General features: G+C 36.1%; 1 protein-coding gene across 1 annotated transcript in view; it reads right to left on the bottom strand.

Annotated features, from left to right (window-relative positions):
* Nucleotides 1–2,401: 2,401 nt before the first annotated feature.
* The window catches only part of LOC131079997 (uncharacterized), a 95,257-nt gene continuing 69,696 nt past the window's right edge, over nucleotides 2,402–27,962 (bottom strand). The window contains exon 4 of the mRNA XM_058018046.2: nucleotides 2,402–2,901. Within this exon, the coding sequence (XP_057874029.2) occupies nucleotides 2,635–2,901 (267 nt within the window). The 3' untranslated portion in view covers nucleotides 2,402–2,634. The remainder of the gene's footprint in view (nucleotides 2,902–27,962) is intronic.

The raw sequence follows: 27,962 nt of genomic DNA, 5'->3' as shown, positions 1-27,962 counted from the left end.
GAAGTAAAAATTGGAAGACCAAAATTTGAAGTCCTTAGCATAACTTTCCAATTTTCATCTCGATTCCATTTTTCCATTGAAGACGTCAATTATAACTTTTGACTGTCCCTCAAATTGGATGTTACCAATTCCAAGAGTGAGGGAAAGATGGAGATCCCAACAATCCATGACCATCTCAACTTCATTATTCATTTTTAATCCAATGCTTCTTGGATAATCTACTACAAGTTCAACTTTATCATTCCTCAATATTCCTCCTCCATTGCCCATATTTACTTTTGAAGCCCCATTAAACTTAATTTACCCCATCCTATATGTGAGGGATTCCACCTCACAACCTTTCTTTGTATTTGTTTATCAAACCCAATATTAATGATCTCTCTTTGTTAACCCCCGAATGACAAGCAATTTTATCTTCTTTGGAAATAGGAGGATAACTAGGATTTTTTAAAATTGTCACTTCCACATTTTTAACAATGGCTCTGTAGATGCCACTTAAGGTCACATTCATCTTTTAGAACTTTTCCCTAAATATTCTATTGTTCTTCTCTTTCCACACCTCCCAACAAATATACAAGGGATTCAAATACCACAATTCCATAACCATTGAATGTTGAAAATGGGGGAGACCGAATTTCAATAAAGGAGTTTGTAGAGTAAGGCATAACCAATTGAATTCATATTTTTAAATAATGTTTTCCCTTAAGTATAAAGAGTACTCATAATGGAAGAAAAGGTGGTTTGCTATTTCTTCACTAGAGGAACAAATAGTAGAATTTGGGAGGGAGAAGCCCCTTCTTTGTAAATTACTTTCAGTAAGAATTCTATCAAGAGGAACAGTCCACCAAAAGTGATTGACTCTTGAAGTGAAATACCATTCTAGATATTAGTCCACCTCTTTTCATTTTTAGGATTGTCTAGTTGAATTGAGCACCTTGAAGCCACTAAATGTTGACCCTTTATGTCTTTACACCAATAGGTTATGTCAACCTGTTAAAATATAGGTAGCCTCAACACTTTTATCCTATATAATTTTATGGGTTGTTGATTTATAAATGCTTCTTTATTGTTTCATTAGTAAAGTTTTTTGGTTTAAACACATGCTTTATCATTGTTCATGTTATTACTATGTTGTTTACCTCATATTTCAACACCAAAGACTTGTGATCCCAAGCCAAGCTATTGCTTGATGAATCTTCTAGGGCAGTGTGGTGTTGCATTGCATCATAATGCTCGATAAGCCTATTGAGACCAAGTGGTACTAAATAGAATTGAACACAACAATATGTCCTTGATATTTCATGAGTTTATTAAAACTCAACATTGATTTGGCTTCCCCATAATCAAAGCAAAAAAAAGGAACAATATTTAAACATATTTACTACTTATTAAACTTGGACATCTTGTTGATAGGGAAAATTATATTCGGTTAAATGCAATTCACAATTAGATTCCTTGAAAGTGTACTTGATTTAAGTGGTGGTGAGAGTGACATTGGTTTTCCTCTCAATCTTTGTTTTTCTCTCATGTCTTTCATGCCACAAATGTCATAATCAATGACGATATTTAAACTTATTTACTTCTTATTAAACTTGGATATCTTGTTGATAGGAAAATTATGTTTGGTTAAATGCATTTTACAATTAGATTTTTTGAAAGTGTACTTGATTTAAGTGGTTGTGAGAGGACATTGGTTTTTCTCTCACGTCTTTCATGCCACTGATGCCATAATCAATGTCGATATTTAAACTTATTTACTTCTTATTGAACTTGGGTATCTTGCTAATAGGGAAAAACATAATTGGTTAAATGCAATTCACAAGTAGATTTTTTTAAAGTGCACTTGATTTAAGTGGTGGTGAGAGTGACACTGGCTTTCCTCTTAGTCTTCTTTCTCTCATGTATTTCTTGCCATGGTTGTCATAATCAATGGATTTATTGTTTTTTGTGAATTGTTTATACATTGAAAAGACATTAAGCGCAATAAAGTAGTTGGTTTACATTTTGCTATTTAGTAGATATTCTAACATGAATTATCGTCTTGGTGCCAAGTTAAAGAAGAGTTAGATGATATGTTCAATCCATGTTGTTGTGCGAAGCCAAGTTGAGCGTTAGCTACTACGGTATAGATACAACATATTCAATTCTTAAACCAACCAATAATTTAGTATGAAATTAGAGAGCTTAACTAAATTAGAGAGCTTAGTTTAGTAAAAACTATGATTTTGTAAATTGAAGTGTGTTTTAAACAATGCTATAATCTTGCATTAGTAGGCTATGAATAAAGTTTCTAATAGAAAAATTCACATAAATCTCAAACTTATTATATCCAAGTAAAAAAATAGAGTTCCAACACTCAAAGTAATATGCCCACAAATTATTTTTCATGTTTTAGAACACAAAAGTAGAATTCTCAACCTCTAAACATTATTCAATTTCAATGCATATAAAAATATCAATCAATTATAATGTCATGGAAGATCCCATTTGATTCAACTATAAATAATTTGAACATGGAAAATGACAATAATAAGAACCTCATATGGTTCCAAGAATGAATCACCCTTACCTTTTGATTATTAAGTTTGGATGTTCCATATATGACAATGCTTACAATGAACCTAAGTTATCTATTCATTTCAATTTTTTAATTGCTTCATTTGTTGCTTGAACACTATACCAGTTGAGAAGTGGCGATACCAATGCCTTTGCAAGCTGAGGTTGTCCTAAAACAACCAAAATTTTAATAAATGGTTCAAGAGTCTTCTCATTTATAGTACCACCTAATGTGAGAAGGAACCATAACATTTGATGTATGGGGGTCATTTGTATCATATAACGCACACTATAGACAGGGTGCTTTTGATAGAAATATGCAGCACTTCGACCTCGTTGCTTCTCCTGCAATTCCAAGTCAAATTCATATCATAATTTTATATAATTCATACTTTTCATAACAAGAAACTAGTCATATCCCATGTCAAGGCTTTTGAATTATAGTCTTGGTTTGTGTTTAAAGAATGAACATACAATATCCATGAAGCTAAATGAATAATGATTCCCTAAAGAATAGAAAAATATAATATGTTCCTTAAAGAAATAAAATAATATTTATAGCTTCATCTATCCATTGAATCTTAGATAATTCATATTGGAGTCCACTGGTAATTTAAATAAATCCTTACTTTATGTCATATGTTAGAATATAATTATATCCTTATTTTTATTTTCAAAGGAGTAGAGAAGAAATCTTGGTCAATGTAATATAAATCTAATCAAAGAAAAGCCTAAGCACACAAAAGGATGTGCATCAATAACAATCAATATAGACCATATAAAACAAGGAATACATCACAAAACTATAAGAAAATTATGTAGCCATTCATAAGGTAACTATTTACAAATTCCCCTTAGAGAGCCAAAGAAATCTACATTATGTATATAGTAAGATGAGGTTTATAATTATATCAAGCTATGTAAACAACACAAGACCTCTCTTAGTAGACACAATATAAGGACAATATATATAGGATACCCAATTAGACTACAAGGCTAAGCACAATAAAACAAAAAGATGACTAAGCAACCAAGGATAAATGTTAGACAATAATTTAAAGGATAGTAATGTTAGATGATATGCAACAAATAATATAATGAGAAATTACAACTATGCAAATGAAAGAGGTAGGACAAATAGATACTTACCTAGGGTTGACATGGAGCATTAATCTCCCCCTTAGCTTAGGCAGTTGAGGAGTAGTTGTAGGTAAAACTAGAGAAGAAGCCCCAGTAGACCATAGGGAGGAACCCTAGAGATTTGACATACATTAGAAGTTAATAATCGTAGGTCCTTGCATCCAACTTGTCTTGGTGATGTGTTCCTTGCCATATTCCTCTAAGAATCCCCTAAGAGAAGATGGGTAGAAGTAAGTGGAGGCAAAGAAGATTTTTTCATTTTTACCTTCAAAAAGAATCTAGAAGGATATAAATAAGGATGCAAACCTTAAAAATAATCTCAAAATAGTTGACATCAACATCCCCTTAGATCACAAATATAATGTGTTTGTCCCTCATTGGCTCAACTATTGTTGTTCATCCAATAGGGGTCAGGTTGTAATTCATATTGCAATTCAATGGAATTGTTGGTGATGTCAACCAACAAATCTTAGGTTTAAGAAGGAAAATAGAATGATAAAAGGAGGCCTAAAGCTATTTATGTGTGTTAGGGGGGGGGGGGGGGGGGGAGAAGACAATAATGCAAGGATATATATGGGAAAAGATTCAAAAGAGAAAGAGGGAATTGAGAGGATACTAACGCAATAATAATGACCCACAATACATCTTTTGTGAACTACTGAAATTAGCCCACCCCAATCTCTATTAGGGAGGTAAGTACAACTACATGTTTTGACAACACGAAATGTTCGGCCATTTTCAAGCCTATACATATGCTCCCACAAATCTCATCACTTGTCATGCAATGTAGGAACAACATGAGCAACCTTCTTCGCCCTTACAAAACATTGGTCCTTCAAGAAAACATATAAAAAAATAAATAAAAATGCCTTGATGACTCGAATGGAATTTCAAAATATCTTCTAAGTTCCTTTGTTTGAAAACAATGCATCCATGTGTCTAGATTTGCTTGTTGCTCTGACAAGAAGTTCCTATGGTAGCCTAAAGATGCAAGACTACATAGAAAAATGTAATGTTAGCATACACACAAGTCTAATGTGTACCTATATGTAAATGCAAATAATAACTCTCAAAAGGTAGGTCCTAGGACTAGTTTGGATAGCCAAAAGGATCAAGCATTACTTAGGCCTAGAAGGCCCAAGAAGGAATCAAAAGAAAGTGCAAATAGTTACGAGAGAAAAGTTAGACATAATTAAGTTCAAAAATCCAAACTTGTACAAGGGAAAATCCCAATCAAATTCAAGAGAAAACCTTGTGAGATTGAGAAATGGTTGAGAGCGCAACTTCAAGTCCAAAGATGTAGCTACATTCAAGTAATCTCATTACATGTCTTTGTAGAATGCGTTAAAAGAGAGAAAGAAAGGAATTGAAAAGAATATGGAAGAGACTTGGAAACAAGATTGTCTATTGAGGGAGATATTTAAAGGGAGAGGCATGGACAAGATAGTGCAACTAGGTAAAAACAAGGTATATGTCTAAAACTAGGCAACTTAATCAATTCCTCAAGGTTCACAATTTTCAATTTGTAGATTCAAAACACTCAATGGGTTTGGACTTGGGCTAACTAGTAATGTTATTAAGTATAGTCCATGATAAATTTGCTAATAATGTAATAAATTGCTACTTTCCATGAAATCGTGGAAAGACATCTCAACCTGAAAAATCCACACTAGAATATATCCAATCTTGCAAATTCCGATCCTACAACTCTTGTTGAGTAGGTTCATTTTCAGCTTGTAGATGGTTCCTAAGAGGGAAATTAAACATTAGAGGCCTAGAGTTAGTTCTTCTAATTCGTTGGTTTGCATTTGTGTTGTTAATTGAACCATCTCCATGACCATCATTTCCACCATCACTTCCGCCACCATGTTTATTATTATTGTTATTGCCCAAAATATATTTGAGTCATCATCTTACACATTTGAGCAATGCTCTATTGTAAATCATGTTACCCTTAAGACAAATAATTGAGAATGTATCTGGTGCTAGGATCCTCTCTATGCTCTCTTTCTTTGTGCTTTCTATCACCCATATTTATTTCAAACCTTTCACCTTCTACAAATGGATCAATTATCAATCTCTCTTCAATATTTAGGTTGGATCTATTCCTTTTGAGGTTGTCATCATGTGTATAAGGTGGGTGTGTATATGGTTGCATTACTCAAGTCAAGTCATGCCAACTATGCATTTATATTGAACCCTCTAAGCTAGCAGGCTACACAACTTTGATACCACTATAATAACCCCCTTCAATTTTTCACCCAATTGTTATTAGTCTCTTCCCAATGTTACCATATTTCTTACTCTCTCATAATATGATTCTATGATTGTTATAGTGTTTATTTGCAGTTTTCTTGTTTTCATGTTTTAGATTTCATGAAGTATAGCATAGTGCATTGGAAATGAACACATAAATATTCATAGGAAAAGTAATAACAATTGGAACTTAATTTCCTTGAAACTCAATACAAGCTTTGCAAACAAAGTTAAGAGATAAATCACATAAATGTGACCTTAAATGACAGAGGTAATATTTACACATACAACTCAAAGAGAATACACAACAATTCATATGCTCACATCCAACTATGAAGAGAAAGTCTAATGCAACAACAAATACTCTTCATGCCCACGTCCAAGTAGAAATCTTGATCAAACCTATTAAAGTTCTTCAAATTTCAATTCAAAATCAAGGTACGTATAATGATGTTGTATTGCAATGCAAATATTTCTCACAATATATATCAATTCTGTTTTCTAATTATTTTCTATGTATTGCAGATGGTGGAGAAAGAGCATTAATAATTTCGATGTCCTTTGGATAACAATAACACACACACACACACAGATATATATATATATATATTTCTTGGCAAGGATTTCTTCATCTGATCGATGCTATTTCATCAACACTCCCTCTTAGCTCGGGAAGATGAATGACAACATATCTAGCATCACATTTCTCAATATGGTCAGGATTCCTTATGGAGTCTCATAATCTCACTCTATAGAGGATCATATCACTCAAACATGTGATATGAAGTATGACCTAAACATGTGATACAAAAATCATATCACCTAAGCACGTGACATGAAGTATCACCTAAACATGTGATACAAAAGTTCACCACAGTAACTTGTGATGACAAGATATCACCTAAGCACGTGATATCAATATTGCAAAGCAAGCAATACTAAGGATAAAAACACGAGAATAATTAAATCCTCATTTTATCCAAATAGTGGTATGTGCATTGACATTTCAAAATGCCTTTACCACAATATAATTATGGCACATCCATAACATACCAGGAATCACACATGATATCTGGTTTGATCATTATAAGATCGCCACCTTATAATTTCTACATACAAGTGTCCATTATTTGAGAGATCGTCACCTCTTAGAAATGTACACAGGGGGTGGAGCCTATAAAAGTCATAGCATGACAAAGAAGTTTACACATTAAACATCTTTATTAATATATAAGTACAGATTACGAAGCAAATTACCTTTCAATCATACCAAGACCGTTTCTGAAGTGCTCAACTTTCACCCTGGAAAGTGGTTTGGTAAGAATATCTGCTGTCTGGTCCCTTGTACAAATGTATTCCAATTGGATCACATTCCTGTCTACCATATCTCACACATAATGGTATGGAATCTCAATATGTTTGGATCTGTTATGAAACACCGGATTTATTGAGAGTTTTATGCAACTCTGATTGTCACAATGAATAACTGTAGGTTTCATTGGTTCACCAAATAACCCTACAAGCAACTTCCTAAGCCATACTGCCTCTCGAGCAGCCATGGAAGCTACAATATACTCGGCCTCAGTGGAACTCTGTGCTATTGATGACCGTTTTCTGTTGATCCAGGATATCATCGCTGAACCTAAACTGAAGCAACATCCTGAGGTGCTTTTTTTGTCAGTTACACTTCCAGCCCAATCTGAATCTATGAATTCGTGTAAATCCAAATCAACTCTCTTATACATGAGACCAAGATTTAAAGTACCTTGTAGATATCTCATGATGTGTTTTACTGCTACCAGGTGTATCTCCTTTGGTTCATACATAAACTGACTCAAAGCATTAACTGCGTAACAAATATCTGGTCTTGTATTTACCAAATACATCAGGGACCCAATCATTTGCCTGTATAGAGTAGGATCTGTGGGTTGTGATTCTGCTGCTGCTTCCTTAAGTCTATGAAGGTTTGTTTCCATCAGAGAAGTCATAGGTCTGCAGTTTAACATTCCAAATCTCTTCAAAATGTCCAAGGTATACTTACCCTGGTTTAGTATGATGCCATCAAAATTTTGCCATACTTCTAATCCTAGGAAGTAATAAAGGAGTCCCAAGTCCTTCATGCCAAATTCTTTAGCAAGGTCTTTCTTGCACTGATCTATGATGTGATCTTCACCTGTAATTAACAAATCATCAACATATAGAATCAATGTCAACATATCATCTTTGTTTTGTTTATAGTAAAGATTTGGATCTACATCATTCTTTGAGAAACCTAGCCCTGTGAGATAAGTATCAATTCTTTCATACCAGGCCCTGGGAGCCTGTTTAAGCCCATAAAGAGCTTTCTTGAGTCTATGCACATGAGACTCTGCATTATGAATCTCAAATCCTTCAGGTTGCTCTAGATATACTTCTTCTGCAATCTTTCCATTAATAAATGTTGTCTTTATGTCCATCTGATGTACTTTCCATCCTTTTGCTGCGGCAATCGCTAAGACTGCTCTTACTGAGGTGTATTTGGCCACAATTGCAAAGGTTTCTTCGTAATCAATTCCTTCCTTTTGTGAGAACCCTCTGGCTACAAATTTGACCTTGTGTTTCTCAATGCTGCCATCTGCAGCATGTTTGATCTTGAAGAGCCATTTGGAAGATACAACAGATTTTCTAGCTGGCCTGGGAATAATCTCCCAAACATCATTTTTTACAATGGACTGGTATTCATCAGACACGGCATCCTTCCATACTTGATGTTTAAGTGCATGTGATACATTGGTAGGTTCAACTTTTGAAAGTTCATTCATGAGGGCAACATAGTTGGTGAATCTATTAGGCCTTTTGCTTTCTCTGAAGGTTCCTGAAGGGGCAACATACTTATGAGCTTCTTCTACAGTTTTGGTGGCCCATAGTGGTATTTTCTTGAGATTTTCTCTAGGCGGGTTTTGAATTTCACCTTCATTTTCCTCAAGATTCTCCCTCTGAAACTCAGGAGCAGGATCTTCATCTATGCTAGGAGCAGGAACATGGACTTCAGGTTCTATGGAACTTTGGGCTTTTATGAAGGCTAAGTCTTCTTCAAAAATTACATCCCTACTAAGTTCAATATGCCCCTGACCAGGTATGTAGATTCTGTAGGCCTTGGAGGTTTCACTATACCCAACAAATATTCCCCTTTTTCCTGAAGGCTCTAGTTTTAACCTTTTCTCTTTAGGTACATGGATATAAACAGGGCATCCAAATATTCTAAGATGGCTAATATCTGGCTTTGTTTTAGTAAAAACTTCCTCAGGGGTTTTATCTTCAATATGGGAGTGAGGACATCTATTTTGGATATACATGGCAGTGCAGGAGGCTTCTGCCCAAAGATGGGTATCTAGATTCTGATCAAGAAGCATAGATTTGGCAGCTTCTACAATTGTCCTATTTTTCCTCTCAGCTACCCCATTTTGTTGAGGATTATAAGGTACAGTAAACTCCCTCTTAATCCCAACATTTTTACAAAAATCTTTAAATAGATCTGAGGTGTATTCCCCCCCATTGTCAGTTCTTAGGGTTTTAACTTTATTACCTGAGAATTTTTCTGTTAGGGTTTTAAATTCTTTAAACTTATTAAGGATCTCTTCTGATTCTTTACATTTCAAAAAGTAGATCCAAGTTTTTCTAGAGTAGTCATCCACAAATATTACATAATACAAAAATCCCTCTAAAGAGGGTACTGACATAGGTCCACATACATCAGAGTGGACTAATTCTAAAACATTACTTGTTTTCCTAGTACTATTTTGAAAAGAGCCCTTGGTATTTTTACCTAGGGCACATCCCTTGCATGCCCCTGAATGATATTGCTTTAACTTGGGTAAACCTGTGACAAGGTTTTCCATAGATGATAAAGCTTTGAAATTCAGGTGACCTAGTCTTCTATGCCAAACTTCATTAGCATCAACAACTTCATGGATTAGGGCTAGGTTGGGCTCTATGCATAGCTCATATAAGTAACATTGTCTTTGACCAATGGTTTTGGCTTTCTCGATGGACGAATTCTTTGGCCAAGCCAACACTTTGTTGTCCATGAAGGTCACCCTATACCCATTATCCTCTAGTGCTGAGATGGAGACTAGGTTCCTCTTGATGCTGGGACATATAGTACTCCTGTAAGCTGTAATGATAAGCCTGAATTCAGTATGATGATGCAAGTTCCAATTCCTCTGACTGGATATGCAAAGTCATCTCCGATTGTTACTTCCTCATTGGTCTCCTCTATCATGGAGTCTAACACTTCTCCGAACCCTGTAATATATCTGGATGAGCCACTGTCAATCACCCATGAGTTAGCCTTGTTTGATACTTGGTTTGAAAGTGCTGAGTAGAACACATATTTCTCGGAATCATCTTCGTCCTTTGACTTTCCAACTTTGACAAATGTAGCTTGTTTAGATCTTTCGAGACATTTAGCAACATAGTGCCCGAACTTGTCACACCTGAAGCATTGAATATGAGAGAGATCCTTCTTGGAGGTATTCTTGCCTTGATGTCCTTTCCTCTTCTTTAATTGTTTCTTCTTTCTTTTCTTATTGGAGTTGGTGTTTAGAACTTGAAAATCTTCATCTATATTCTTATGCTTGATCCCTTTCTTATTCAACCTTGATTCTTCTTGAAGACAATCCACTTTTAGCCTATCAAAATTTGGATATTTAGCCCTTGCACTGATGCCTTGAACGAACATTTCCCAGACACTAGGTAACCCATCTAGAGCAATGAGTGTTAACTCTTTGCTTTGGATTTCATATCCAAGTGTTGCTAGTTCATCCCTTAGGGTAGATATCCGCATGAAGTAGGCATTGATTGACTCCCCTTTTATCATACTTATATGATTTATCTCTCTTTTTAGAGCCAAGGTTCTGCTTGCATTGGTTATCTCAAATGCATTTTCGAGTGCCTTGAACATATGATAGGCAGTCTCATGTTTCTTTATGATTGGCATAATATTGTTTCTCACTTCATCAACTGTAATCTTGATGGCCTTTTCATTACCCTCGATCCATGTTGTTTTGTCAGGTTCATTCTCAGATTCTTTAGGTCCGACTCTTACAAATGATTCAACTTTATTCTCCTTTAGGATCATCTTAATTCTGAATTTCCATGCTGAGAAATTGTCGCCTCCTTCAAGTCTATCTTCAAATTTGATAGTGTTGGCCATTTGAAGAAATGTGATGTTAGATATCTTCTTGACTTTGAATTTTTCACGAATTTGAATGCCTTAGGTTCAATCTACCGAGGCTTTGATACCATGTAAAAGTTCTTCAAATTTCAATTCAAAATCAAGGTATGTATAATGATGTTGTATTGCAATGCAAATATTTCTCACAGTATATATCAATTCTGTTTTCTAATTATCTTCTATGTATTGTAGATGGTGGAGAAAGAACATTAATAATTTCGATGTCCTTTGGATAACAATAACAGGCACATATATATCTTACAAGAGAGATGTCATGGGCAGACATGTCTCCACCCGTCCATGGCATCTCTTAATTGTGCCTCTACAAATAAACCGATATGAATTGGTGTATGCTTATCGGGTTTAACACAACGATCAATGTTTTGTTTATGCCAAACGATCGGTATTGCCAACCGATAACAATGTGAATCTGCAATGTATGCTATCGGGTTACTAGACCCGATAGCATATTGGTGTCGATTCAATGAATTGACACCAATATGCTATCGGGTCTAGTAACCCGATAGCATATGATCGGTGCTTAACTAATGTTAAGCAAGTCGCCGATCAAAACAAAAACGCAATCGGATATTATTCATTGTTAACCCGATACATATAGTTATCAACTTTTAATATAAATTAATTATATAAATATATATATATATATATATTTTTTTTTTTTCTTGGCAAGGATTTCTTCATCTGATTGATGTTATTTCATCAACAAAACCCAAAATATCCAACATACCATATGCCAAAGAAAGTCCTCTCACAATCTAGACGGGAAAGTAAGCTTGAGATAGATGAAGATAGTGGCCAGTTGGGAGGGTTCCCCTTCTAGTTGACTCCTTAACCACTCGTTCCTGTGTGCAACAATAATAGAAAGTGGTGACCAACAAAGATAAACTCAAATCGGCCCCAAATAATCTTCAACTACAACAGTAAAGTAGGACGCCTAGCAAATATGCTCATATTTGGGAAGAAGATGCCCCACACAACTGTATTAGCAAACCCACATTGAACAATTGCTATCTTACCTCACACCTCATTGAATTTTTGCTATTTATTTCCACACCCTTGGACATTCAAATATCACACTAAGAATGAGTTTCCCATCCAACAACTCCAATGCTATGCATAAAAATGCGCCATTGATATCTCTCACTTAGCTATCTCATAAATTGCATCAAAATTTAATCATTATACCCAAATGAGAAATTTTAGTGATCTCTCCTACAACTAGCTAGGGTAGATTAGTCTTACTATCGAATCCAATACCCTTAGGGTGTCCAACTCCAAAAAAACTCTCCAAAAATATATGAGAGAAAGAGCCTTGAAATATCCTTTTTATAACATCCTTGAAAGCCTCTAGAAAATTTTCAATTTCCTGCACTTTTAATATTTTATTTAAACCCAAGAAATAAAGTGACTTTTATTAATTCTCCTTTAATAATCCACTAGAATCAATTTATAAAGCTTATTAAATTAATTAAATAAAATTGCTCATTAAATAAACTTTGCTAAATAATATAAAATAATTCCCTTTTTTTGGGGGTTGGGGTCTAGCTCGATTGGCGAGAACTTCGAGTAAGCACGAGGTCACAAGGTCTAGTCTCCCACCAACCCACATGGTACCAAAGGACATGTTGCGCCAGTGTCACTGGTCACATTAAAAAATTTATTAGGCGCATTGTAGTTTATAGGGGGGGTGCTATACCCGATTCCTGTAGTCTAAAAAAAAAATTCCCTTTTTCTCAACTTTAGCCTACAAAAATTAACAAGGCTAAATAGTTTCTCTAGACTTCTATGTGGAAAGGGACATTACATTCCAATTGTTATTCAAAGAATGGCTCATTAATATATTTAGCCTCCAAAGAGTTGATTGGATCCTACACGGGTTCCCTAAGCTTGCATAGTATCACAACTCTTTTTGGATGATGCAAGATTGTTTGACCCCTAATCTATTTCCGAATTAACAAAGCAAATGGAACATGTAATAACTTATAAGTAACCCTTTTCTCACAATTCTTACCAATTTGAGTTTAATCCATTTGTCTATGTTACCATTTTTGAACAAGTTGACCAAGAAATTGATTTCACCACCACACAATACATTGACTTAAAAATGACATCGAATATAGCAACCCATTGTCTCTTTTGCCTAATGATGATTTTGTCCTTTAACTCCTAAGCACTAGAGACACACAATTACCTCCTTTGACAACTATTTAGCCACTATAAATACCAAAACTAATGTTATACAAGACTTCCCACCAACCCCATAACATATTGAAGATAAAAACTCTATACGAGCTCAAGAAACTATGTTGTTCAGGTTGAAACCACCAGAATACTGAGAGGGGGGGGTGGTGAATCAATATTTCCAAAGATTAAAACTTTTCTTCACAATTATAACCTTCCACTTAAATATCAAACAAACTTGACTGTTATTATACATGAAGAACACAACCACAAGATAAACACTGGAATTTATATGTGGAAAACCCAAATGGGAAAAACCACGGGCAGTGTTAACTCTCAGGAGAATATAACTAGTTATATTTGTGTTTACAAATAAAAGTGGCTCTCACTGCTAGATTACAAAAATGGCTCACTGCCGAATTGCTCACTGCAGATACAACAAAGAGATGGCTAACTGCCAGAATGCTCACTGCAAGTAAAAGGGTTGAACTGAAAGGGATAGCATCTCCAAATGCATGGGATCAATTCTAAGGTTAAGCTCAGATTAAAAATCTCAAACTCTACAACATATCCAGTTAGAGATCTTTGCACAACTATCTTGCAATAGGTCCGGTAAAGGACTACTGCACCACTGCAACACTGTCTCCATTTGTTGTTCGCAACATACACTTCACACACTGCTATATTTGCTGCTAACTTTCACACATCACACACCTTCACACACTTAGTCTTGTTTTTCTCTTTCGTTCCTTATGCTACTCTATATATATATATATATATATATATATATATATATATATATATATATATATATATATATATATATATATATATATAACGGAGGGCACAAATACAAAATAGTGTGTCGGCCAAACTCAACACGTTATCAATATGCTCATGTCGGCCTCCGCAAGACTTCTACACGCTTCCTTTACATACTTCGATTGCCAATGCATACATCGAAATTACCGGAATGGGGCAGGGTCATCCGGATCCAAGAATATTGACTCATTATCACAAAATCAAGCTCAATATCTCCAAAATGTAGATTCTACGCGTACCAAGAGAACCACAACACAAAACTTGAAGAGATACTTCTGACAATTACCGAAGCAGATAACATCGAGACACATAATTGATACTAAGGTCAATGAGAATTCCTAACATCGGGATAATGAGAACTCCTCAAATCCCTAACTGCGCACAACTCCCCCTTACTTATGCAACTCCTCAAATCCATATTCCTTTCTCCCCCATTTGACATCAAGGACAAAGGATGTCTTTGATGAAAAAGAAAAAAAAAGAACAAATATATACACCCAAAAATGTCAAAACTTATATATCACACCAAAAATTTCAGCCACTCTTCTTTGGAAATATAAACTTGTATTTTTCTTTCAAATCCAGAAGAACTTCCCAAGAATGTGTAGCCAGTTTGATACTTACTAAAAGACTTTAGCACTCAACTAACAGATCGACTGAATTCGAAAAAAATATCCAAAGCAGATGGATTCTGCTCATACTCGATTGCATTCTCAAGCAATGCTAAAAAATGCTCTAGTTTAGCTTCAACAATCTCCTTAACTTTCCAAAACACACTCACAATCTTCTTTTTGCCTTTGCAACAATAAGAGCTTAGCTTGAAGACAATTAATTCTTTTCCTCTGCTCACCATCCTTAGCACTCAGAAAATCAAAAGAATTGCCTAGACTTGTCAGTTCATCTTTAATAGCATCAATCTTACTTTTGTGCTTCACCGCAACTGTCGGCCAAGAGATACAATACTTGTAGATTTTACTAGCATTGCGGATATAGTCTCTCAATTCCTCAATACATGTTGATAAGTTTTTTTGTGCATTAATACATTCATTCAGCAAATTATGTATTTCCATACCTTTTTCCTCAACTAACTGCTAAGACATTCTTTCTTTTAGAACCTCATTCAAAGATTCCAGAAGCAAATTATTGATATCTTTAGGGCTCATGTTGTTTCGGATCAAATGCTTCATCAAAATGCTTTCAATTCTGTCTGACTCAACTGAAGTCAACCATTTCACACCTATCTTCTTGATTCCATCCATGCTATCAACCAATTTTATCAAATTAGATTCATCATCTGAATCTCCAACTTCTTGCTCTACAACTTCCGAATCTCCTTTAGCTATAGGGGATTCCAAATCATCAATTACACATCTTCTACCTTGCTTCTCTTTGGCTTTGAAATACTGACAGGAACAAATTGTTTCCTTTCTTCTTTTTGGAAGACGAATCTCCAAAACTAGAAGAGAAAGATACAAAAACTGAGCCAACACTCCACATGTCCATAAATGATTTGAAATAGACATTGCAAACTTCCTCTTTGTTAGCCAAACTGTTCAAATATCTAAATATTTGTCTTGAAATTGGAACACCAGACTCCCATATAACATTATCTTTTGCTGGAAGGGATTCCAAACAGTACATAACCAAATTCACAAGCAATGACCCAAACCGGAAAGCATAGTTCTTCTCTTTTGTCATCTTAATGTTTTCGAACAACAATTCACACAAGTTGAATGATTTGTTCTCCATCACAAGCATATTTGCCATATACACTGCAATTGCCGAGGTGGCGCCTTCCCTATTTCTCAAATAAATTTTATAAGAGATTCCATAGGCAACATACCTTACCACAAAGTTGATGATTGTGTTAATGATCAAGACTCACTGATCACCCTTCACACCGGTCAAGGCTTCTACTTCTCTATTCAAAATTGACTTCTTTGCCGAAACTTCTCCATTGTCGCACAAACCGGTGATCATAGAAATGACTTCCTTCGTAATCGGATAGGGTTTATCCAACATGATGCATTTATCCCACACACGACGAAGAATTATCTTGATAACTTCTGCATTATCGAACCAAGGGAATTTGGTCCATAGATTCAAACCTTTGCCTTCCAATCCTTTGACCCTTTGCAATTCATCACCATTCTCCGGATTAAACTCATCTAGGAGTACTTTGCCCACAAGTTGAAATTCCTCGTTGCTAGATTCTCCGATGATCAATTTTCCTTCCATGATTGCTTGCACCGCTCACTCTGCTATTGCTCCACTGTTCATGATATACTCAAGCACAAATAATCGATATGAAAGAAATGAACTCAAAAACTGATACTTATCTTGCTCAAGATACTTCATTAGGGTTTTGCCGCCAAGAACTGTCTTATCGATGATGTCAACAAGATTCCTCTGATTACCGGATACCACTCAAAGAATTGTCATGCTGGATTAGCGACATGATCCATTCATACGAGGAGGATAGAAGAGTTTTCTTTCAGATCAAAACTCCCCCTGACCCAAAACTCTGAACTTAATTACCAGAGGAAGGGGCACCTGCACTAGATTCCGGTACTTTAGGATTATTTCCTATGCTCTCACTCTTCTTTCTCTAGACCAAATTTTCTTTCTTCTTTGATTCACCATTCATCACATTCTTCTTAGCAGATTTCTCCATATTTCCATTCCTACATTGATTAGCATAATGTCCGCACTTCTTGCATTTGAAACAACTAACAATCTTCCTTTCAGATCTTATTGGATGTGATCTGTATCTGCATTGAATGGCCTTATATCCGTAGTTATTGCAAATGTAACAGTATGCATGAAAGTTGTAATTATTTGAATCAACTGGATTATAATTCTGTCTGACAACATGATTTCTACAAAGACTTGCTTTATGTCCAAACATTTTGCAACTATAACACTAAAAGCTTCTACAATTTGTTGCCTAGTGTCTAAATTTATTACATTTAAAACAATAGCCATTAAAAGATAGGTACCTTTGTGTATTAGGCTGTCGGACCGATGGTCTTCTTGCATTTGATTTCTGATTCCAAGATTTCTTCTCATTTTCTGACTTCTCTTCTTCAACTTTGACTTCTTTGTTTTCTTCTTTATCATTCTGATCCGAATACATATCGGGTTGGAAACCAAGTTCGGTTTTGTTTGATTTAACTTGCTACATGCTGATCAAATCTTCTAGGAGCTTACTGCTGTCAAGGATCTTATATTCTGCCTTCAGATCCTTCACTTCTTGTTCAAGATTTTCACATTCTCCAGACTTCTGCTTTATTGTCTCTTTCAAGAACTACTCTAACTTGTCATTTTCTTCAATCTTCTGCAACAAATCTTTAATAGTCTCATTCGCTTGTTTCAACTGATTGTTAACCTCCTTATGTCTCAATTTGAACTTCGGAATTTGCTCTCTCAACTTCTACACACATTCATTTGCTACCGTTACATTCACCTTCAATTCTTCATTCTCTGATTCAATGCTTTCTAAATCTTTAAGAGCTATCTTCAAATCTTCCGCCCAGCATAAAGGTGCCATGACTCAACCGATACGGATCTCCCTCAAGCAAGGGACCAAGGCTTTGATATCAATTGTTGTTTAGGTTGAATGCACCACAATACTAAGAGGGGGGGTTGAATCAGTATTCCCAGAGATTAAAAGTTTTATTCACAATTATAACCTTCCACTTAAATATCAAACAAACTTGACTGATATTAAACATGAAGAGCACATCCACAAGATAAACACCAAAATTTATACGTGGAAAACCCAAATGAGAAAAACCACAGAGAGTGTTAACTCTCGGGAGAATATAACTAGTTATATTTGTGTTTACAAAGAGAGGTTGCTCACTGCCAAATTACAAAAAATGGCTCACTGCCAGACTGCTCACTAAAGATACAACAAAGAGATGGCTAACTGTTGGAATTCTCACTGCAAGGTAAAGGGTTGAATTGAAAGGGATAGCATCTCCAAATGCATGGGATTAGTTCTAAGGTTAAGCTCAGATTACAGATCTCAAACTCTACAACAGATCCGATTAGAGATCTCTGCACAACTGTCATGCAATAGGTCCAATAAAGGACTACTACATCACTGCAACATTGTCTCCTTTTGCTTTTCGCAACACACACTTCACACACTGCTATCTTTGTTACCAACTTTTGCACATCACACATCTTCACACACTTAGTCTTGTTTTTCTCTCTTTCCTTGCTTAAGCTACTACATATGTATATGTATATATATATATCGGAGGGCACACATACAAAATAGTGTGTCAGCCAAGCCCAACACGCTATCAATATGCTCATGTCGGCCTCTGCAAGACTTCTACACGCTTCCTTTACATACTTTGATAGCCAATGCATACACCGAGATTATTGGAATGGGGCAAGGTCATTCGGACCCAAGAATACTGACCCTTTATCACAAAATCAAGCTCAATATCTCCAAAATGTAGATTCCACGGTTACCAAGAAAACCGCAACACAAAACTCGAAGAGATACTTCTGACAATTACCGAAGCAGCTAACATCGGGACACATAATTGATACTGGGATCAATGAGAACTAACACCGGGATAATGAGAAGTCCAGGAAACCTCAAGACTCATCATCCAAAGCTGTCCATAACAAGGAAAACTTTAAGAAACCCCCCCCTTGGACAAGGTGTAAAAACCTGGCGAAAGTTGTATAATTCCCGAGGAAAATTTTAATTTTACTAGCGAATTTTTGCAGTTTACGGAGAAAAAATAATAATCTCCATTGGCGAATTAGCCGTGATCGCTCAAAGTTTGTGAAAAATCCTGGCGAATTGTAATGTTTTTAAAACAAGAAAAATATTTGCATGGGCGAATTGTAATGTTTTTAAAACCAGAAAAATATTTGCATTGGCGATTTCAACCTATTTTCAAACCATTAAAAAAAATATTGACGATTTCAACCTATTTTCAAACCATAAAAATAAAATATTGGCGATTTCAACCTATTTTAAAACCAGAAAAAAAATATATTGGCGATTTCAAGATATTAAGTCATTAAAACACGTGGCACACAGTCGTCAACTCTCTGCCTGAAAGACTGCACATTAGAAAATCTCACGACCTAGCGACAAGCTTTTACGATTCTATCTCCAACTCAAGCTGAAAATGCTAAGCTTTCATAACCTCGAGATCTAGTGACTGAGGGAAACTGAACTACCCTTGCCAATTCTCGACCACAAAATGTTAAGTCCTTGTCACCACAGCGACTTGGAGATAGTGGTAACTTTAACCCTTGTCGCGTACTTGCCAACATAAAACTGTTTATCTCTTAACCGCTAGCACTTCACTTGCAAGCTCGCGGCTTGATCAGGTCTTCAGACATTTAACTTCGCAAGATGGTGATAACCATAAAACTTAACCACAAATTGTCTAGTCGCTAGCTCGCGACCTAAAAATGCTAACATTAAACAAACATGAGAGCTAGCGACAACTCTATGAAATGAGTTACTCGCTAACTCTTGCGGCTATAATGTATGATATCAGACCAACTCGAGACCTCGCGACCAAAGCAATTTCATTAACAATCTTCAGCTCGGTAACATAAAATGCTAACACCCAAAAAGCTAGAGACCTCGCGATGTAAACCCAAACCAACTTGTCGCCAGCTCACGGCTTGATCACGTCTACAGACATTTTACCTCACCAGCTGGCGATAACCATAAAACTTAACCACAAACTATCTTGTCGCTAGCTCGCAACTTAAAAATGCTAACATTAAACAAACATGAGAGCTAGCGGCAACTGTGCTAGCAAGCTAATATGTACGAGGAATTTTTAAGGCTTCAATGTCGACTCATTCCTGAGGGACTAGTTTGAAGGTTTCTCCTAAGTCGAGGTTGATTAGACAAGTGAGGACGACGATTTCAGAGGCATAAAAGGATTTGATAGCTTCTAAGTTAGAGATGGGAGATCACAAATTTCTCTGAGAAATTAGAGCTCAGGTTGCTTGTTGTTAGGGATTCTGAAGCAAAATTTGTCCAATCAAGGAGGAATAAAATTAGAACAAAATCGTTCACAATAGATGAGCCTTAGCAGGATGCAGTGGATTTGATAGGCATGACTTCTAGAGTCTACAGTCATGTTGAAAAACACCAAAATGATGAATTTTCACGTGAATGAGCATCACCAAATGAAGTGTTAAAAGGTTATAAATACAATGGAGTGGTGACTTAATTGGTAGAAGAGAAAAGAAACATTTTTCATTTTCTGAGAGTGGTTTTTTCCTCAGAAAGGAAGATGATGTTTGAGCAGGATCGTGCATGGAGTTGTTGTGTGCTCTGTGATACTGGATGAGTGTTTTTTTGTTTTTTCCTATATGAGTTTGTTTATTATCAGAGGGGTTGTGAAAGTGAGAAGGATTGCCAGAGGGGGTGTGAAAGCCTTTTCTTATCAATAAAGGCCAAGCATGGTACATCCTCTGCTTCTACTTTGCCACAAGATGGCAGGGGGTTTGAAGAAGGAGCCTGCAGAGGAATGAAAGAAGGATTTGTTTGGGTGGGGAGTGGCAGCTAGTCATCTTTGTGACGACATGGAAGCTGCAACCCCTCCCCAAAATATTACATTTACCCTAAAGCTCCTCTTTCCACTTTCCTTGATCGTGGGCATGAAGGCTCGAGCCCCTCTTTCCATTTTCTCTATTTTTGGGCATTAAGGCTTCCTCCTCTATTTTAAATTTTAGGGGTGACTTTACTAAGTTACTTCTTGCCAGGTCCCAGTATCCATTTCGAGAAGGGAAACGATCTGTTGGATAAAATGTAACATCTCACATTCCATCCAAAGGCATCAGGGTGATAATGGCATGGCTCAAGCAGTTTTGCAAGTTGTATAGTCATTGGGGTTCCTTTTCTGGTTCCAGTAGTGATTCTAGACTCTAGGTGAAGGGAGCAAGTTGTATATTCATTTACAGAGCAAATGAAAAGCATTTAGTGTCAAGCTTTGTGCAGGTTCTTGAAGGAGTTATATATAAATTTATTTTGTGACGGTCGACGAAAGTAGTAATTTTATTCAATAGAAATTAAATTTTGATCTATTTCTCTCCGATGTATAATTCTATACCTTTCAAATAATCAGAATCATGAGTTTTAACTTTTTTCATTTGTTGCATTGTTATGGTGTATGTAATTTTTCATTTAATGCGTCCTATTATGCCCAGGAATGCAAAATTTCTGTTAGTCTGGAATCATATTAAGGATTCACCTCAGTGTAATTGGTGGGCAGATTATAGGTATGAGTAAATGCCAACTTTATGGAGGAGGGAAAACATGTACATGATAGTCATAGAACACCTCCATGTATATTACATAAACATCCATAGCATATAAAATCATAAGAGTATTAAGAATGAAAGTATCAAACACCACAATAGATAGGAATACAACATAATTAGTAAAACATGCATGCAACTCAATTAAAATAAATATCTTTTGAGGATCCAATTCCATGATAGATGTTATAGACAAATCACAATTTCATGATCAAAGGCAAACAAGAAAACATATTCACCCACAATGAATCAACTATTATAATTGGAAGGTCACTTCATCAAGTCAACATCAAGACAACAGACTAGTGCCTTATCCTAGGGCATAGAGTCACTTACAATTCAAAGACAACCTAATAATAAACTTCAATAAGATTCATTTACAGATAAATATGAATGAATATGCCATTACATACACAACCCAGATTCATATGTAAACTGAAAAACCCTTGACCATTCAATTCACAGTGAAAACAAATTCAACACAAAGACAATTATGTGAAGATCTCAAACTGCAAATGCTATTGATATTATATTCATAATGATATCAAAAAGTAAATTTAAAATGCGATTCAGCTATGAACTTATCAAATTCTTGAACAAGTGAACTATAATAACTATAAGTCTATATCAGAGTTTTCAACATCAATAAAAGTGGCCAACTGGCCATCCCTCTCTACTGATAAAAAAAAAAGTGGCCAACTGACCATCCCTGTCTACCGATTAAAAAAAAAGTGGCCATCCCTCTCAGATTAATCTTGGAATCCTTTTATAAGATGAGGATTCAACAAGCTTAACATTATTGTGAGGAGTCTTGGTTAGCAACCTGGCATTTCTTCTTGTTCTTTAGCATGGCTTGCCACCTGTCCACCTCTTTGTTTGTTGGCCAACTGAATGCCTTTACCTCTTCCAACTTTGCAACTGAATCTGTCCATCTGGCATCTGTAACTGCCCTGGCCTCAACAATAAAATTTGCATGGTCAACCTCAACCTTGAACAATGAATCAAGCATACCGTTAAGGAAATCAACATCAACCTGTTCATCTATATGCTTGATTATTTCTTCTTCCTCTAGAATCAAATCAAATTCGTTGGTCCAATCAAAAACTGATTTCAAATCTCCATTACTATCATAAATTGAAGGCACCAATTTACTATAACCTTTCCCAAATGTTTGCAATTTTTCATTTATAAGCACACCCTTTCCTGTGAAAAATGCATAAGCTGCATTCATTACCTCCACCATATCTTTAGTGTCATAGATCTTGGGAGGGAACTCGTCACTATACATCATTGCAGTATCTAGCTTATCCATTAATCTGCTTCTTCCTGACCAAGCATTGAACAAAGGTCCAAGAAAAGTGACAGCCTGAGAGGATGTTTTACTTGCCTCTTTCAAAGAAACGTGCAAATCATGCACTACCATCAATTTTCCTTTCAATACATTAATCCTATGTTTCAGAATTTCTGACACGACAAAGATAGCCTTGACATTTTGTTCCTTTTCAAGATTTTCAATTTTCTCTACGTATTCCTCCATTTTTGCTGTCACATTAGCTGGTATTTCTTGTACTTGTTCTGTAATCTGTATTGGAGGGGGTTCATTTGCAATTTTTTCTTTCAACTCCACTAACTCTTCCTCCAGAGCGCACTTCTTCATCAGCGTCTCTTCATATTTTTTAGATAATGCAATCAATTGGCTATATGTTTCTGTGTATCTTCTTGACAAATCTTTTGTTTTTGATAAATTCATGAAAGAAACTTGAGTAAAAAATGAGGCAATCTCCGTGTCAGTTGTGTTCTGCAAATTCCAGATCATTCTGTTAGCTCTCTTTTCTACTTGGATATTTAGAAGGTGGGGCTTTTGAGTGGAAGGGGCCAAAGACCAAGCAACAAATGTCTTTGACTTAGGATTAAATCCTGATCCTCTTATTACATCTCCAATTTCAAATTCAGTTTTAAACATTGGGTCCTCTTGCTTCCTAATCTGATCAATAATAAAAATAGACTGGATATCCCAGTCAGGCATCATAATCATACCAGTACTCTTAATCAATTGTCTTGCCCGTTCCACAGATATTTGCTCCTTGTCAGGATCATATTCCTGCAGTGCCTTGATGATCTCGTCTTTCTTTTCTACATTTCCTTCCTCTATGATCAGATTTTGTCTTAATTGATTTTGTTTCAAACTTGTCAATTTTTTTAAAAATTCATCTGACTTAATAAAGTCATCATCTTTCATGAACTCATTTGACAACATCACACGCTCATCAAAGCCTTGAGTAAGGGCTTCGTTTGTTTCTCCATGTTCTTCAAACTGCTCTGCTTCTCTGAGATGTGTCCTTATTTGATGAAAGTAGTGTCCTTGTTCTGTAACAATTGCTTTAGCAGGGTCTCTCCTCACAATTGTACCAACCTCTTTGGTTTTTTGTTTCTTTGCAGGTGGCACTCAGGTAGATTGAACTTCATCCCCACTCTCTACATCATCAACAGACACAGTAAGTGGCCTCTTGCCATGTGAAGAATGTCCATCTTGGGGGTCTTGTTGCTGAGCAGCCACTTTTGGAATTTGAGGCATTTGTTCCATCAGAGTTTCATATAAACTCAACATTTTGTTAATTCTCTCCAGGTACGGGTTATCAAGGCAAAAATTTGAGAAACTAGGGTCAACAACCTTCAATTTTGCTTCAACTCTCATCAATTTTTTCTATTTTTTTCTCCTTTCTTGTACTTCCTCTTTTCTCAGCAAATTTCTAACCACATCATCATCCAATGGTTCATGGTCCTTTATTGTGGCCCAAGGTGTCATTTTTGGCAATGCACGTTTAATAAATTGTTTAGGATCACAAAATCTAGACACAACATTAACCAACCTATATTGTTTAAGGAAATTGTTTACTTCATCAAAGGAACTCCTACCAATGGTAAAACCAAACACAACCCAAAGCCTAGGAAGAAGAGAACCCTTCTCGTGTTTGTCAAGGTATTCTTTTTCAACTAGGGTCAATTGCCAAATAAACTCCATAAAAGCAATCTTAATTGGAACAAATTTTAGTAAAATATGGGGAGGCTGAGGACACCCATAGACTTTGATCACAGTAAAGTTATCAAAAAAGAAAAATTCCCCCCCAGTTATGTGAAATAGACCAGTTTGGAACATACTTGTAAGGTCTCAAAACTCTCCTAACATTAATTAACAATCTTTCCCTATTTATTCCTAGCATTTCCATAATTGACAAAACAATCCAATTTTCAAAGAAAAGGAAAGAAGAATGGGGAGAACTACTGTCCCAAACTTGGGTCCATCTTTGTATTGGCATTGAGACACCCAATTCTTCTTTGAAAAGCTCCAATTCTTTATCCATGAACTCAACATTATAGAACAAGATTAAATGCATCAACAATGAATAATGCTTGAATGTAGGGCTGGGGGCATCACTCTAAATTTCAACTAGAGCATTATGAATGTGTTCAACCACATAGCCCACATAATCGTAATCTTTGTTAACATCTGGGTGTTGAATGTCCATAGCCATCATTAGTAATTCGGTTGACACTGTTGAATCTTCATCAAAACCCAACACGCTGCATAATCCATAGATTGTACAATGCATATAATGGTGGAAAGGTGTGATGTCAAATGGTCGTTCGATACTATTTGGAATTATAACTGGTTTCCTATTCACCCTAGGCATGTATCTGGGCATTGCATGCTTCTTGATAACACCTTTGTATTTGTCATAATCCTCTACAATCCGCTCCAAATCTATATCTGTACATGCAACACCAGTAATCTGGAAAGCTTAAACAAAGCTAGCTCTGTTAATTGAAACTAGGGCAGACTGGTTCTTTCTTCTGATTACCCTAGATACTGGGCAATAGCGTTTGGCCAACTCTTTGATCAAATCCACATCAACATACACATCTAGCACAATTAACTTTGCCATATTTAAATCCCAAGGGTTTGACATCAAGACACCCTTAACCCTATTATTCCAGAAATAATGAAACAGAGCAGAACCAGTCATATGAAGCGTGGTTGAGTTTCTGCATTGGCTCCATAAATATTTCCATGCCAAATCATTTGTATTCAAAGCAACAGAAGTCCCTGGCAGCAAATCTACAAATTCTTCTTTGTATTTCTTGTCCTTCTTTTCCTCAATGGCCTTGGGCTGGGAACCTCCAGTTCCACTCATCGCCTTGCTCATTTTAGCTGCAGGAGAAAAACTTAACCAATTTTCTAAAATTTTCCCACACCCAACACTCCGAATTCTCCAACGTTGTTGCAGAGCTCAATTCACTCGATTACCTTGAAGATAGAATGCATTAATGCAATTATACAAAATCTCGGTTCGATCATGCAATTTATGGTATTTGGGCACTATCACTTCTCTCAAGTCTCATTAATTGCCACACTTGCATGAACTAGCTACTGTGACATTAATTCAAAGCTGAAGTACTCGAGTGAAATTTGAATTCATTCCCTTCTATTTGATTGGCAATTGCCATTCAAAAATTTTACATAACTCGGCAAACAAGTCCACATGTCAATCCCCATCTTTAATCGCACACTCGCAACCGGTTATAACAATTTGGAAAGTAACTGGCGAGTTAGCAACAATGCTACCAAATCCTCTTAATCGCAAGCTCGCAACCCCTTTTACGAATCCTCAAAGAATCTCGCGAGTGAGCGACAACCGTTGATTTTCATCAAGCCCTTCAGTCGCAACCTCGCAACAACATTTGTAATATTCTTTCTTTACCTGCGAGCTGACGACCACTGCAAATCTAACAAAACAACTTATTTCATTGCAAGCTCGCAACTCGAAACTTGACTTAAACTCTTGCGATCCCGCGACAACAAGACACTTAACCGCCACCGCATGCTCGCAACACTTTTTGACTTAAGACTTACAAACCCGCGAGCATGTGATGACCACAAAATCAGACCAAAACTTACCTGTCGCTAGATCGCAACATAAAATGCTAAACAACTTCAAAACCTACGAGCAAGTGACGAAACCAACTAAGCTGCGATACCAACCACATCGCATGATCGCAAATTAAAATGACTTAACTGCTAACACCTCACAACCTTGCGATAACATAAAATCACACCCAATTGTAACCTCGCAACATAAAATGGTCAAGTGCAAAACATCTTGTGAGGTAGCGACAACTAAAATCTCCCAATACTTGCAAGCTCACGACTTAAACTGACTTGATGATAAAGGACTTGCGAGCTAGCGATAACCATAAAATCTCAAAACTATTTATCTCTTGACCGCAGCGACCCAACGAGTACCAACAAAAATCGATGTTTTATGTTAATTACCTTCATAAACAGGCGCGAGTAGTGGCACACAGACCATTAATGACTTACTCGCTAACTCTCACGGCTATAATGCATGGCATCAAACCAATTCGAGACCTCACGACCAAAGCAATTTCATTACCAATCTCCAGCTCACTAACACCCAAAAAACTAGAGACCTCGCGATTTAAACCCAAACCAACACTTGCTAACTCGCCACTTAAATTGTTAAACATGAAACTTATCTGCGAGTTAGAGATGAAACATTAAACATGTCTCATTGTCTGACCAACCGTTTGACCACACTTGACGTTGACATGGACAAATAAAGAGAGGACAACTCAGATTTTCAACGCACGACAACTTCGGTTTACTAGCCAACTAAGACAAAAAACAAACACAAAACCCTAATCGCCATGAACATCATGTTAAGCATTTAATGTAGAATAGTAGAAAGGTTCTAACAATTATGCAATATGAATAATTTTATGGATCTTGTGACTCAAATTGTTGCATTTCATGTTCAACATAATGTGGAACCAATTTACTAATAATTCAATTGTTTACTAATAATTCAAATTCACAATTAAAAATATGAAATAAGTATCCATTCTGATTGACAAATTCAAGGAATACAATATCAAAAATCATCAATGACAACTATAGTATTGCAAATTGAAATTGTAATATGACTCAAGAACTGTAATATAATTATAAATACCTATAAACTGACTGCTAATTCACTTCAGTGACTCAGTCTGAGGCTTCTATATCCCAAATGGACTCAAGATCCGAAAACTGACTAGTACTAACAGGTTCATCTTCATTCTGAGTCGGGTATTCAAAAATTTCTTCGTCTTCATGCTGACTCTGAGTTTGCGATCCATCATTTGTCTCAGCACTAGCACTAGTAGTAGCACCACCAGCTTTTAAAGTGTTGCACAACCCTCGTCTTTCATGCATGGAATTCCAGATTGCCAATGCCCTATCATATGGAAAATCTCTAACATTATACCAAGTTACAAACAACCTCAAGCAAGTTTCCAAATTTTTGTCTAATTTGTTTCTGATCTTTGATTTCAAAAGCCCTAATGCACTGAAAACTCTCTCATCTTCCACCGACCCCAATATCATTGTTTG

The sequence above is a fragment of the Cryptomeria japonica genome, chromosome 3, assembly GCF_030272615.1.
Source record: "Cryptomeria japonica chromosome 3, Sugi_1.0, whole genome shotgun sequence".
Classification (NCBI taxonomy): Eukaryota; Viridiplantae; Streptophyta; class Pinopsida; order Cupressales; family Cupressaceae; genus Cryptomeria; species Cryptomeria japonica.
Note: the sequence above shows the minus strand (reverse complement) of the source record. Positions and strands in the feature narration are given on the sequence as shown.